The 12792-nt window shown below is 34.1% G+C and overlaps 2 protein-coding genes across 2 annotated transcripts; one reads left to right on the top strand and one right to left on the bottom strand.

Annotated features, from left to right (window-relative positions):
• Positions 1 to 3027: 3027 nt before the first annotated feature.
• Positions 3028 to 4568, top strand: LOC114740148 (uncharacterized). Its single transcript, XM_028928279.1, has 2 exons — positions 3028 to 3161; positions 4308 to 4568. Exons 1-2 carry the CDS (start codon positions 3028 to 3030, stop codon positions 4540 to 4542), a joined length of 369 nt encoding a protein of 122 aa, XP_028784112.1. The 3' UTR covers positions 4543 to 4568.
• Positions 4569 to 9793: 5225 nt separating this feature from the next.
• On the bottom strand, positions 9794 to 11583 carry LOC114740149 (uncharacterized). Its single transcript, XM_028928280.1, has 7 exons — positions 11574 to 11583; positions 11115 to 11267; positions 10874 to 10941; positions 10364 to 10438; positions 10199 to 10283; positions 9875 to 10009; positions 9794 to 9807 (listed from the first exon to the last, which is right to left on the bottom strand). The coding sequence occupies exons 2-7, from the start codon at positions 11191 to 11193 to the stop codon at positions 9794 to 9796; spliced, it is 456 nt and encodes a 151-aa protein (XP_028784113.1). The 5' UTR covers positions 11194 to 11267; positions 11574 to 11583.
• Positions 11584 to 12792: the final 1209 nt, after the last annotated feature.

Here is a 12792-nt window from a genome sequence, read left to right on the forward strand (position 1 = left end):
ATATATATATAATTTGTAGCTAGTCCTTTTGGAACCGTAATGTATACATGTACATGTATGTATGTATATCAAGTGTTTGTAAGTTTGAGATGTAAGCATGTAACTAAGAGGGAGGACCATTTTGGAGGTGTATGTGTATATTTTAATTTATGTGTTTTTTTAATTTATAAAATCTTTAATTTTACTCTAATAATATTGTTAACTCTTGCATAGAGACTAAAAATGCTAATAGAATAAAGTTACAAGAACTAATAATGATATTAAAAAAGTAAAATTAAATGATTTAATTAATAAAAAGCACGTGTCAAATTAAAATTAAGGAGAAAGTATAGATGTCTTCAATGTGGTTTTTCCTGACTAACATGTCTGGTTTACCATAGACATGGAATTATGACCAGAAGCGATTATGTTAAACTTTGTCCTCTGATATTTTATAATACGTTATGAAGTGTAATGGCTTGCTGTGTTACTTAAGAAATATATTATTGTACACCCAAAAAGAAAAAAGAAAAAGAAAGATATTATTAACCATATACATTTTAGTTGTACTACATCCGGTTTTAATTATAAGACTTCATTTGTAGACTATAAAATAGATCTTATAATTAGGTTCGGAGATAGTATATGAGATTATTTAAGGAAAAAAATGATTACTCCTCCAGTTCTTAATGATATAGGATCTAATTTGAGAGTTAATATTGGTCCTATATGTAAGATTTATTTAATATTTTTATCTTTTTTTCAATCAACCCAATAATAATTAAGTAGGAGAGGGAGGGAGAGAATTAAGAAAGGTAATTAAAGTGTTTTAGGAAAAAATATCATATTAACTAATTTAACTAATATCTTTAATCTATATTAAGGCCGGAGGAGTATAATTTATTTTAGGTTGCATGGAAGCCTAACGGGTGATAAGTTATTCTTAATATAGATGTCAAATTTTTTTATTTTTTATTTAACTGTTATGCTCAGCTGTCTTCGCTCAAGTCGCAAGAGGTCAATGAGAAGGCAGTGTCTGCATGGAAAAGAGGGAAGGTCATGAGGATCGGGTGTTGGGTGATTTCTTGTTTCCGAAAAAATTGTTGGAAAATCCTTATTTTAAGTTATTGCTTAAAGCTACATAAAATTTGAACAAAAATTTAGGCACAGTTTTTCTTCAGCTGTGTGTAACTTATATTCAATTAAGCACCTAGGTTCTTATATTTTGCAATGGAGAATATTTTTTTAGCAATTTTTCATTTCTTTAATATCAATCTCAACAAGATGACAGCACCATATATAAAATAAGGTGCTGGGTATTAATACTTGGGGCGCTGGGTGTCATGGCAATGATGAAGAAAACAAGGTGATGAGGCAAAGGAAGCAATGGAGGAATGGCATAAATGTGGTTTAATGAAGGAGAGAGTTTGGCATAAATTGATTTCTTTTTCCCTTTTGGCGAGATGACAATATCACAATTACGAAATCAAAATTTTTTTCTATTCCGCAACCAAAAAAATCCCTAACATTAAAGCAGCCCAAGAGTATGAAATCTTGTCTAAGCACAGGCTAAGCAATACGTGGTCACAAGTGCAGAGGATGTTGTCTGTCATTCTCTCCTTCAACTTTGTTCCTTGGGAATGCAATGCCTAGACACAGGTGCGGTATGGTTTTAGCTTTGGGGTTTGGATACTCATTCTTATTCGTTTTTGTCATGCTGACAAGTTCTATTTAATTCTAAATATACTTGAAATTTTTCCATTCTTTTAAAAATTCGTTTTGGGCTAAGGATCAAAGATTTATTATGTTCCCAAATAATACATAGTGCGATAAAGTGAAGATAAAGTGCTCGGGAGAGAAATGAGAGATATTTGTTCCGTCACAAAAAAATTATTTGATTTTTTTTAAAATTTCATTCTTTTCTGATATTTTGAGAATAAAGTCCTCGTGGGAGAAATGAGAGCAATTATTTTGAGAATTTAATCATTCTTAAGTGTGGATTCATCCTTTCTTTTCAACGGGGTACAAACTAGATCTCATATCAAACAACGAAGGTAGTATTAATTGTTTTTCTTAAGCGAAATGTGATAAGCTTAAACTTCATGAAAAATACTCTTTTTTTTTTTCCTTCCAACACCCCTTTAATCATATTTATATGTAACTTTTATTGATACATATATTTTCTATCTCTGTGTTATAAATAAAATCAAAAGAGTATAATTTAACTTTATCTTAGAGTTTAAATACTACCTCCAGTCCTTAATATAAGACCCAGTTTGACTTTTATTTTGGTCCTAAATATAAGACTCTAATCCACTTTATCATTCATATTTATACATTTTTTTTCTAAAGTAGCCCCTCTAACAATGATAGTTCTAGTCACTACACTTGATTAATAAGGATATTTTAGGAAATACAACACCTATTTAGGACAAATAACTAACTCACCTTACTTTCTTAATCTCCTCAAATTAGTCAACTGACTCTTATAATTAGGATCAGAGGTAGTACTTAAATAACTTCTTAAGACATTAAAAGGAGATGTTTAGAACAAAATGCTATTATTGTCCTCGAGATCAACAACCTCGTTCTCCATTCACACTTACAATGTTGTTGTTGTTATTATTATTGCACCAAAAAATATTTTTGGATGTCAGATGCATTTAAAAAAAATACTTTAGGCTGCTGGATGTACCACAAAATATTTTAGGATGATGGATGTAATAGAGAAAATATTTCGAGATACTGAAATGAATTCGCCTTAACCCCCTTTTTTTCCCCTTGTGTTACCTTGTAATCTTTTTATCCTATTTAATGAAGTTGTCTTTTCTTCAATTTTTTTTCCAAAAAACAATTTTTAACAAAATTACATTCTTACGTACATTTCCTTCCTTTTCATCTCCTACCCATAAAATACAATCTTGCCACCAAAGGGCCCTTGCGCTAATCGTCTCGTCGTCTTCTTCGTTCTCTCTCCATGTTATCTCTGTTCCTTGGCTATCATAGTTAATCCTTGTAGTATGTGCTCTTTCGCATTCTGCTAACACAATGCATGGTGTAAAGGGTGCCTGGGTGGGCCAAACTTTTGCCCTTGCTAAGCGCAATGAGTCTGAAGTCAGAAAATCGAGGATTAGCCATTCGAAAGAGGAAAGGAAGGCAATGGTTGAAACCTTTATAAAGAAGTAATTATACTCTGCTCTCCATATGATTGAGTTTTTCGATTTCGAGATATTCATTTTCTGTACTTTCTTTAAAAAATTTTTATAAAAGAACTTGTCCATTTCTTCTTTTCTCAAAAGGAGTCTGTCTGCATGTCCGAATCTATTTTCGGTTTTTGCAAAAGAATCTTATTGAGGGGGACACTAAAGGTAATTTTAGATATGTTGCTCATCAAATTCTGATATTGGTTGGTAATGGTGGGTCATTCCGTTTACATTTCTAGGATAATGTGTAGATGCCGGGAGTAAATCATGTCTGCAATGCATGCAATTGAGGGCATGTAACATACTCCCAGTTCTGGTGAGTTGGTGGGCGCGATTTACCTGTATAAATGAATTTGAAGAGTTTTACACTTACATTAGCATTTTAAAAATGTTCTTTGCAGTTTATTTAACGTTCCTGTCTAATGTTTTATTTTTGTAGTTTTCCTATATAGCCGTGCCTAAATTTTGTTTAAGTTAGGCAGTTTCCTGCTTAGCGTGTAATATACTTCTTTGTACTGGTCATTAACTATAGACTTGCGTGAACTACCTATTTGATACTATAAATTCTGATGTATAATTGTAATAAAAGGGGAGAGTTGGTTAATGAATTCTTAGGTCTATAAGTAAGGGGAGTTGGATAGTTTGTAATTAGGCTATGAGATCTCTCTGTTCAATCTTTCCCTTTCTAATTCTCCCTCTTTCTCTCCCATTTCCCATCTTTCTCTTATATCAAATTCATTGGTATGATATTTGACATCTGACTATTATTTGGCATCCTTACCTAACTAACTGTATCTGGATGGGGTAGATGGGACTCAATAGATTGAAATCTTAGTATCAATCTATTGTTAATCTGATTGGTTTGTTTTGCATCTTTAGTAAGTACCTTTTTTTATACAGATGAATTGTATTTAGTTCACTTTCTGTTATTTGATATTATCCAACTTTTTGTTCTCTCTCTCTCTCTCTCTCTCTCTCTGGATTCTTATACTGAGAGGTTGAGTTCTTAGAAGATTCCCAAATTATTCTTGTCATTTAATTTACTCTCAATCAAAGCCCTTTTGCCAGTGTCATATTGAATGTAGTGCCTCTGTTTAGTTTCACTGACTGAAACCATTGCTTCAGGTACCAAGAGTCTAACAATGGAAGCTTCCCATCACTTAATCTTACCCATAAGGAAGTTGGTGGTTGTTTCTACACAGTACGGGAGATTGTACGAGATATAATCCAGGAGAACAGAGTGTTGGGGCCTGCAAAGTCCACTTTAGAGGAGCATCCCTCTCACCAGGTTTTGGAACAAGATCTATTAGGTTCAATTGCTGTAGATCCTAAAACTTACCTTGCTGCATCTCCAAATTAAAATCATCATGATCCTAGCAGTCTGCCGGATACGAGTGACAAAATGTTTTTTGAGTAGCATACTATAGTTGAGGGTTAGTTGTCTGACAATGGGAATACACTCAATGGTAGCCATGTGGATGTAAGTAACAAGGAATTTAATGAAGCATATGGAAGTGGAAGTGTAATTAGTGGTAACGAAGTTGATAAGACAAGCCAGGAATTGGTTGAAGCATGTAGCAATGGAAATCTTGTCCATGGTAGCCAGGTAGATGGAACAAACACGGAATCTGTTGAAACAAGTAGTCCTGTGGATGACCTTGGAAATACATATGCCTCTGGCAATGAGGAGCGAGAAAAAAATCTTGGACATACGTTGGTCAAAAGCACAATGCAGGAAGCCCTTGAGGAACGAATTGCCCATGACAATGAAATATGTGCTGACCCTCAAGTTGAAGTACCTCATCAAAGCAATATTTTGACTGCTGAAGTCATTGAGCAAAGTCAAACCATATCTGGTGCTAAGGTTAGTTTATCTATATTTTTAGAATGTTAAACTATGATCAATGAGATGCACTTAAATATTCTCTGGGTTCTATTTTTCATTTTAATCTTGTATTGTGGGGACTGAGGTGGAGTTTATGTTCTTTCTTAAATGCTTTATTTACTAGAAAGAATTATTTAATTCACTTTTGACTTTTGATTTAGGGATGCTTGGTGCTGTTGTCTGCATGATTCAATACATTAAGCTAGTAAGTTATGTTGACTGTTAAAGTTAAGCGTTCTGGTGCATCAGCACATTTGTATAGCATATGCCTGTGTTTTCATTGCATATTCTGCATATCTGATCATCCCAAAGATTTTCCTCCTTTCAGTATTCTTAGTACTCATTGAAACTGATGTGCAGCATGTGTTGTGTAACTGTAAAAGATACAAAAATATGAATAGTTATATATAGTTATGGCTGTAAGGAAGTTTAGGCGGTTATAGAAGTATGAGTTGGGTATGGTAAGTCATTAGTAAGTGCCTATATAAACAAGGCAGTCTGTAATCAATATCCTATGCTTAATCTGAAAGTTTTATTCAGTTTATGCACCTCTCTTTCATCTCCCTCTCTTCTCTCTCTTCTCTTCTCTTGTTCTCTTTCCTCTCCCCCCCTTCCCTCTTCTTCCTTATTTTTCTATATTTATGCACCAGCATGCTGCTAAAATATGTCAAAAATTGTAACCACTTTCTGTTGTAAAAATAAATGATGTATAGCTGTGTTAAAGATCCATGTACCCCACCTAGTGGGACAAGACTTTTTGTTGTGTTAAAGATCCATGTATTCACTTGTTTTTTTTTTCCCTATTGAGTTGAGGTTTGGGAATAGTTCTGTTATGAAATCTAACAGGCCCCTCACTTAAAAGTCTCTTGTGCTCTAAGCATGGGCATAGAAAAAAGGCCTACCACATGTTGTCCTAAAATTTAATTTAGTTAAAAGGAATGGCCAGGACTGAACTTCTGTTCAATTGGTCATAAAGGCTCTAATACCATGTTAACCGGCAAATCAATTAACAGTATTCCACCCTCCCTTCTTGCATGAGGTTGCAAAACAAATGTTCTAATAGCTGACATACTTCAGTATGCAGCTAAGTTCCTGCTCCATGTTGGGGGTTGGGGGGTTGCATTAAATGTTGTGGGTCTAACCCTATGAGAGAAAATGTGAGGGGGTGGGGGGGTTTGAGAGTCAGAATAGAGATGCAAAAACCCAGTGCTCTTCAGCATATAGGTATTGGACTGAGAAGAAAGTACAGAGGGGAGGATAGAGCTAAGGAGATGATGGTAGAGGAAAGGAGAGTCTAAATAAAGCCTGGCCCACTTAGTGTAGTTTTCAAGAAGAAAAATGTTAGATGCATTTCTTCCTTATTGAAGTCATTTTCCGCATTAATATATGAGTGATCTTTGGCTGCAAGGTCGTGAGAAAATCAGTGTTTCTGAAATTGGTGTTAATGATGAACTTTTGCATTGGTACCAAGTCTTTTTAAACTTTGGATCCCTGTGATGAGGATTGAAATTTTTAGCTCCACATTTAGAGAGACGAGTCTTTGTTAGTTTCAGAAGTTTGGATAAGGGTTATGCCAAGATTATTGTCTTCATGATGATAAGCTGATTCATGTTGTGATGACATTTTATTTTCACCCGAGACCAGTTAGACCTTCTGTTTACTATTTTGGACTTACATTAATTTCTGGGTATCTTCAAGTATCTGTAGAATGTAACTTTTCAGTTTGCGGTACAAGAAGCTAGTGTTCCTAGCATAGTGGGGAAATTATGCAAACCCAGGATTTCCACTTTTAATTGGAATTATCGATGTGTATTCTCCTCTCCCTCAGTCTCTTACCTCCTTGAGTTTTCATCCTCTTTTTGGATTTTAAATCTTTATGCTTTGAAATTTTTCATCCTTCTATTTGGACATATATCCCCTTGTTCTAGTAAACGTGTGGTGGTTAAGCTGGCATACTTACAATCAAAACAATGATATTTGTCACCAGCCGTTCTGAGAGCCACGCGGATTTTTTTTTTTTGGAAGTTCACGTGGTAGAAATTCTCTGATAGATAAATTCATTGTCAGACAAAAATTCAAGATGGCTCTCGTGCCAAGACTCTCACTCGCACCTCTGCTAAGGAGTCAAATACTGAAGAAGAAACCCAGGAGAAGATGAATAAGCTTGGAGTTAATGGTCAGCTTGGTGGCAGCTCCCAGGAAGGCAACCCAACTTTAGAAAGAATCAATCTGTAAGTATATACTTTTCCGGTCCTAAATATAAAACCCATTTTGTAGTGTGAATTGCACTACAAAATGAGTCTTATATTTAGGATCGGAAGAGTATCATGTATGCATCTCAAATGTACCGTGTTGATCTCAAATGCCATGTCACTTAGATGTGAGCTATTGCTGCTTAGGTTTCTTTTCCCTTAGCTAACTTAACTTCCATATGCTATTTCTGCAGAGGGTCATGGGATGGGACGCCTAAACATTCGATGAGACAAGAAACAAATCCAATTTTTGCTATTTTCAGAGCTTTTGTAGATGCCTTCGTGAAGTTTTGGTCAGAATAAAGCCTTTTTTTTTTTGGGGTATGTTCAAGAGATTGCACAATCTCATCCGAGAGTAGTCTCTGATTAAGTGATCTGTTGTTCTTATCATTTTCTTCCTTCCTTTCTTCTCTTGTTAATCATTCCCCCACGGAGTTGTCATCTTGTTTTCATGATTGGCCTGGTCTTGTATAATATTATGTATGTCGTTTCTATGCTTAACATCTTGATTTCTTAATCCTTGCGCTTGAATATTTCATAGATCAGAAACTAATAATTTTGTGCACGTAGGAAAAACCAATTAGGAGCTAATTTTACCCAAAACAGAATTATTATATAGTTTTGATAGATATTAAGGTAAAACTAAATATGCTTTCGATTAAATGCAAAAATCATTACCCATCAAATTGAAATTTCAAACCATTGGCTTGCCAATGAAAAGTTGTAAATTATTTAGTTAACGTGGTGATTTCTTGATTAACAGAAAGTAATTAAAAACTATTTTTTACTTAAAATTTGTTTTAAAAATTTTAAACTTTATTATGTTGCTTAATATCTATCAAAATATTTTAGGATAATAAAATAAATTGAAGACAAATCACGTGCAAACTGATTAACATACAGCTAAAGATGCTGACATAAAAAATACTAGTTATCTAACTAATTCTTAGGTTAAGAACAAAATTTAAATGATAATATTTTCAGAATAAATTTTAAATCTATAATAAATGTCTTTGATAATTCTAAAATAAATCAGTTTAAAATGTTATTGAAGTCAAAATTGCAAATTAAGTTGGGTAATTTTTTGTCACTTGAGGATAGCTTGAATGATAAGTTGGATGAGGTTCAGTTAGAGGTCTGGAATTAAAAATTCAAACATGTAATTAGAAAATGTGTAGAGCCAAAATTTAAACAATGAGATGCAGCATCCCTTTGACAATTATACATGACACTGATGTTAACATATTATGTGTCAGTGGCGAGCAAAGTACTTAATTATGCACTATATTCTATTTAACTAGTAGCAAATGGGTGAAGATAAACACATCTAGAAACCCAACACAGATATATAAGATCTTAACAAGGAAAATAACCCTTAGGTACAACAAGTCTGTAATGTCATGCACGATCCTTGTGCAAAATAAAGGTACGGTAATATTACAATGTCCATGAGAGTATTACTTTTATTTTTTATTTGAAATAAAGGTATGACAATGACCTTAATTGAAACAGCAATAACAAAGTTTCACATGGCATCCATGTTAGAAGCCGAAAGGCCTGAATTTGGCAGCAATAATTTCTGAACATTGATACTGTTGTTCTGAAATTCCCTGGCATTCTTCTAAGAGTTGAGAATAACGTGCTCTAATGTTTGCATGTTCTTGTTGTGCGACATTAAAATGGGATTGAGCTGCTTCCAACCCTTTATATGCTGCCTCTAATTCTGTATGTGTGGCCTCCAACTTTTTCTGAGTCATTTCTACCAATTTTGCAGCTTTCGCCTCCTGGTCTCGAATATTTGCAAGCTCTATCTTATTGGCTTGGAGCTTATTGCCTAAACCCTTCAAAGCTTGTTGCATGCGATGGAGTTCTGATGCATCACAGTTGGAAACCCTGTTCCTAACTGACTCAAGCCAATCCTTGTCAAATCCTAGAACAGAAGCATCCTTTAAATGCTTTGCCAACAATATCTTGTCCGCCTCAGTGATTGTGGAGGGGCTCCTAGTGGCCAGAATGTTCAAAATATTTAGTAGCAGCCTATAGGAATAGCATAACAACTCAGTGCTTCGATCCTCTAAAGAAAGATGAAGTTGTGGATGAGTCTGGAATGCTTCTGCTAGCATGAAAGGCTCAACACCCTCTAATTTCATCATATCAGCTATCTCTTTTATCCCATGAACACCTAAGACATTATTATTGGTATCATAAATAGAAGAAGCCATGTGTGATGAGCCACATTCAGTAAGTTGACCTACCAAAACCATCAAATCAGCAGGTGAGTTAAAATAAAAGCAAGGTCAGAGAATCAAAATACTCACATTCAATAAAAGGAATCAAGTCAAGTATAACACATGCAAACATGTAATGGCAAGGACACAAGACTTACTAGAAATTTGAATAGCACCCAAAGTTTCATGCAAACGGTGGTCAATGGTTCCAACATTCTCTTGGATCTTTCTTCCTGGATGAAGCAATTAGAATATGACATCTTTCTAAAATTACAAAATGATAAAGTGGAAGGTAAATTAGTAAAATAAGACAACAAAAAAACTCACTATAAGAAGTCTCAGAGGGAGTGCGCATGGGGGTTTGCTTAGGACTCATTAGAGCTTTTGATGGTATAGGACTTATTGTCTCATTAGCTTGCTGCTCACTTGAAATAATTGGCGCTGGTGGCACAAAGGGGTCACCTATACCAAGTCAATGAAGTATATAAATATATAGTTAGTAAATCACAGCGAGAAATATTTCATTTTAAGAAAGCCACAAAACCATGATCAAAAGTCTTGTGCTCTTTTCCTACTGGCAAAGAATTCACTGCCCAAGATAAATAACTAAAGGAGCTATAAATCTTGAAATTGTGGACACTATCATCTTACCTTTCTCTTCCTCTTCAAAAATTTTGGCAGTTGTACCTGGGCTTCTGGGGAGAATAGTGGGATTGGGACTCACAGGAATAGGTCCCTTGTACAATAAACCATTCATAATTGTTAATATAGGAATAACAAATATATTAAATTGTAAAATTGTTGGAAGAAGCAAACCTGTTTAGAAGTTAACGAACTTGGATGTGGGGTCTCTAATATTGAAGCACCATCTTCAGCTCTTACTCCAACAATCTGTATATCACCAAAGATATTTAAGTTGCTTTCTTCTGAGGCGATAAACCATCATAAATATAATCCTCAATGAACTTTTAAGTTGTTTTTTTTGCTTAGATTGTATGTCAAATTTAGTTTCCTTGTGGACAGAATGAGAATGCATTTTAGCTGTGCATGAGAAAGTGGGATAACTCCACTTTATCTAGAATAAATTTTTATATCTTATGCCAACAGATGTTGATCTTAGTCGAAGAAACTAAGGTCTCTTAAATACAAAATCTTGAGTTTCAATCTATGTAAATGTGAAAAACGCTTTTATGATAGTTGCTCAGTACTTATCATAATAGGGCATGACAATACATGAATCTTATCTAATAGTAGTAGAACTAGCTGGATAGAAATATAAAGCAAAACCTATAATCTTTATGTATGAAGAAATAGCAATAGTATTACCTTCGAGGATTCTTCTTTGGAAATATCAACAAAAAGTGTTGCTGGCATTGCTCTTGTTGGTTGTGAATCTGTCAATTGATATATTGTTTGAATTTGGCCCAGAAAAAGACCATCGCATTAGAAAATGAAGATAATGAAATCAACTATGCAGAATGAGAAGTACTCACATGGATCACAGGAAAGAAGATTCAAGTTCACTTATGTTTTATATGTTCAACAATAGAGGAAATAGGTTAATAACCTTTAGAATGTGACGACTCTTGTTCCCTTTGTGCTGGGTTACTTATTTCAACATTCGAGATAGATTCATTTTGAACCATACCTGCTTCCTTGTTTTCCCCGCCGTCAACACATTCAAATGAAGAGCTTGAATGCGGATGAGACTTATCACAAACTTCAACATAATCTAAATTATTGGAGTTCACTAGTTAGTAGTCTCAACATTTTAGATATATCTCTTAGATTAATGAAGTGATGTTAGAATGGAAATTAAAAATAATAATTGAATAAAGTAAAGATCAGACGTGCAATGAGTAGAATTACTAGAGCATAGACTAGAATCTTCTATAAGGTCGATGGTACTTCTTATAGCAACATCTGTCTTTGCTTGATAAGGTAGTCTCGATATATGGTTTTGGCAAGTTTGACACTACAATGATTGAATGAAGTGTCAATATAAGAAGACAGCAAGGAAACTTACCATCAGAATGCTTGGGAATATTAGATGAAGGAGTTTGGTTAAGGCTTGTTGACGTTTGTTCACTCGAAACGGTTGTTTCTGGGGGCACACGTGGGTCACCTATGAAAAAATGATTATTATATCAAATCATAGGAAGAAATTAATTAAAGATTTCATTTAATTAAAGAAAACAGCAAGTACCATCAGTAGAGTTTTCAAGCTTTTTCTCTGGTAAAGAACTGCTAACTTTCTTGCCATTTCGGGGACGTCGGGATGTTATCAAGCTGTCTGTAAACCCATAAAATAAATAACTAGTATTTTTCTAATACAAAACTAACAAATCAATATTTTACCTTCCTCTTCCTCTTCATCTTCCTCTTCAAATATTTTAGCACTTGCGTGAGTGTTATCTCTTATAGAAAGAACAGTGAAGTTGGGACTTGCATGAACTGGCACCTTCTATTGGAAACCAGTGGTCATATAAAACAAAGATGATAAATTAGTGTAGCTGTTTTCTTTGCACCCAGACCAACACCACAATATATAAAGGGAAAATGGCAATTAGGTCCCACTCAAGGGAATTAAATACAAAAAGGTCCCTTGAAATCATGAAATTATTTTAAAGTCCCAGAAATTTTTTTGCATTAAATTTTATTTATTTACTTACCAAATTACCCTTTTTTTTTTTTAAGTTTGCATTGACAACTGAAAGAGCAGTGGTTGACAACTCAAGGTGCAAGGATTGACAACTATCGCGGCTGATTTGACAACTTATGGTGTGATATGCTGAGAAAATGTGTTGTCAAACCAGCCACAATAGTTGTCAATCCTTGCATCCTGAGTTGTCAACCACTACTCTTTCAGTTGTCAATACAATTTTTTTTTTAAAAAAGAAGGGTAATTTGGTAATTAAATAAATAAAATTTATTGCAAAAAAGTCCCTTGGGACTTCAGAATAATTTCATGATTTCAAGGGACCTTTTTATATTTAATTCCCTTCAGTGGCACCTAATTGCAATTCTCCCATATATAAAACTAAGCTTTAAAGAGATTGGCTAACAAATAAGTTTTAAAAATTTTTGTTTTTTGCAACTTTGGTCTAGGACCTTCTTCAATAGTATTCTTTGTTGCTTCATATATAGCAGAAGATAAAAAAAAAGTTTCAAACGTTGAATTCATTAACACTAGGATTCCTTTCTTCTTCATTATTCAGCATACCAAAAATAATGATGATGATGAC

This window comes from Neltuma alba, unplaced genomic scaffold (assembly GCF_004799145.2).
Source record: "Neltuma alba isolate B1F8T4 unplaced genomic scaffold, ASM479914v2 tig00003058_pilon, whole genome shotgun sequence".
Lineage (NCBI taxonomy): Eukaryota > Viridiplantae > Streptophyta > Magnoliopsida > Fabales > Fabaceae > Neltuma > Neltuma alba.

What these genes read in the sequence shown, in the direction of transcription:
- LOC114740149 (XM_028928280.1), bottom strand. Translation starts at nt 11,193, where the DNA reads ATGGTTCAAAATGAATCTATCTCGAATGTTGAAATAAGTAACCCAGCA. An exon ending in AGAGTCGTCACATTCTAAAG is followed by an intron (nt 10,942 to 11,114) that starts GTTATTAACCTA and finishes ATCAATTGACAG; the next exon opens with ATTCACAACCAACAAGAGCA. An exon ending in TTTTGAAGAGGAAGAGAAAG is followed by an intron (nt 10,010 to 10,198) that starts GTAAGATGATAG and finishes GACTTGGTATAG; the next exon opens with GTGACCCCTTTGTGCCACCA.
- LOC114740148 (XM_028928279.1), top strand. Translation starts at nt 3,028, where the DNA reads ATGCATGGTGTAAAGGGTGCCTGGGTGGGCCAAACTTTTGCCCTTGCT. An exon ending in GTTGAAACCTTTATAAAGAA is followed by an intron (nt 3,162 to 4,307) that starts GTAATTATACTC and finishes CCATTGCTTCAG; the next exon opens with GTACCAAGAGTCTAACAATG.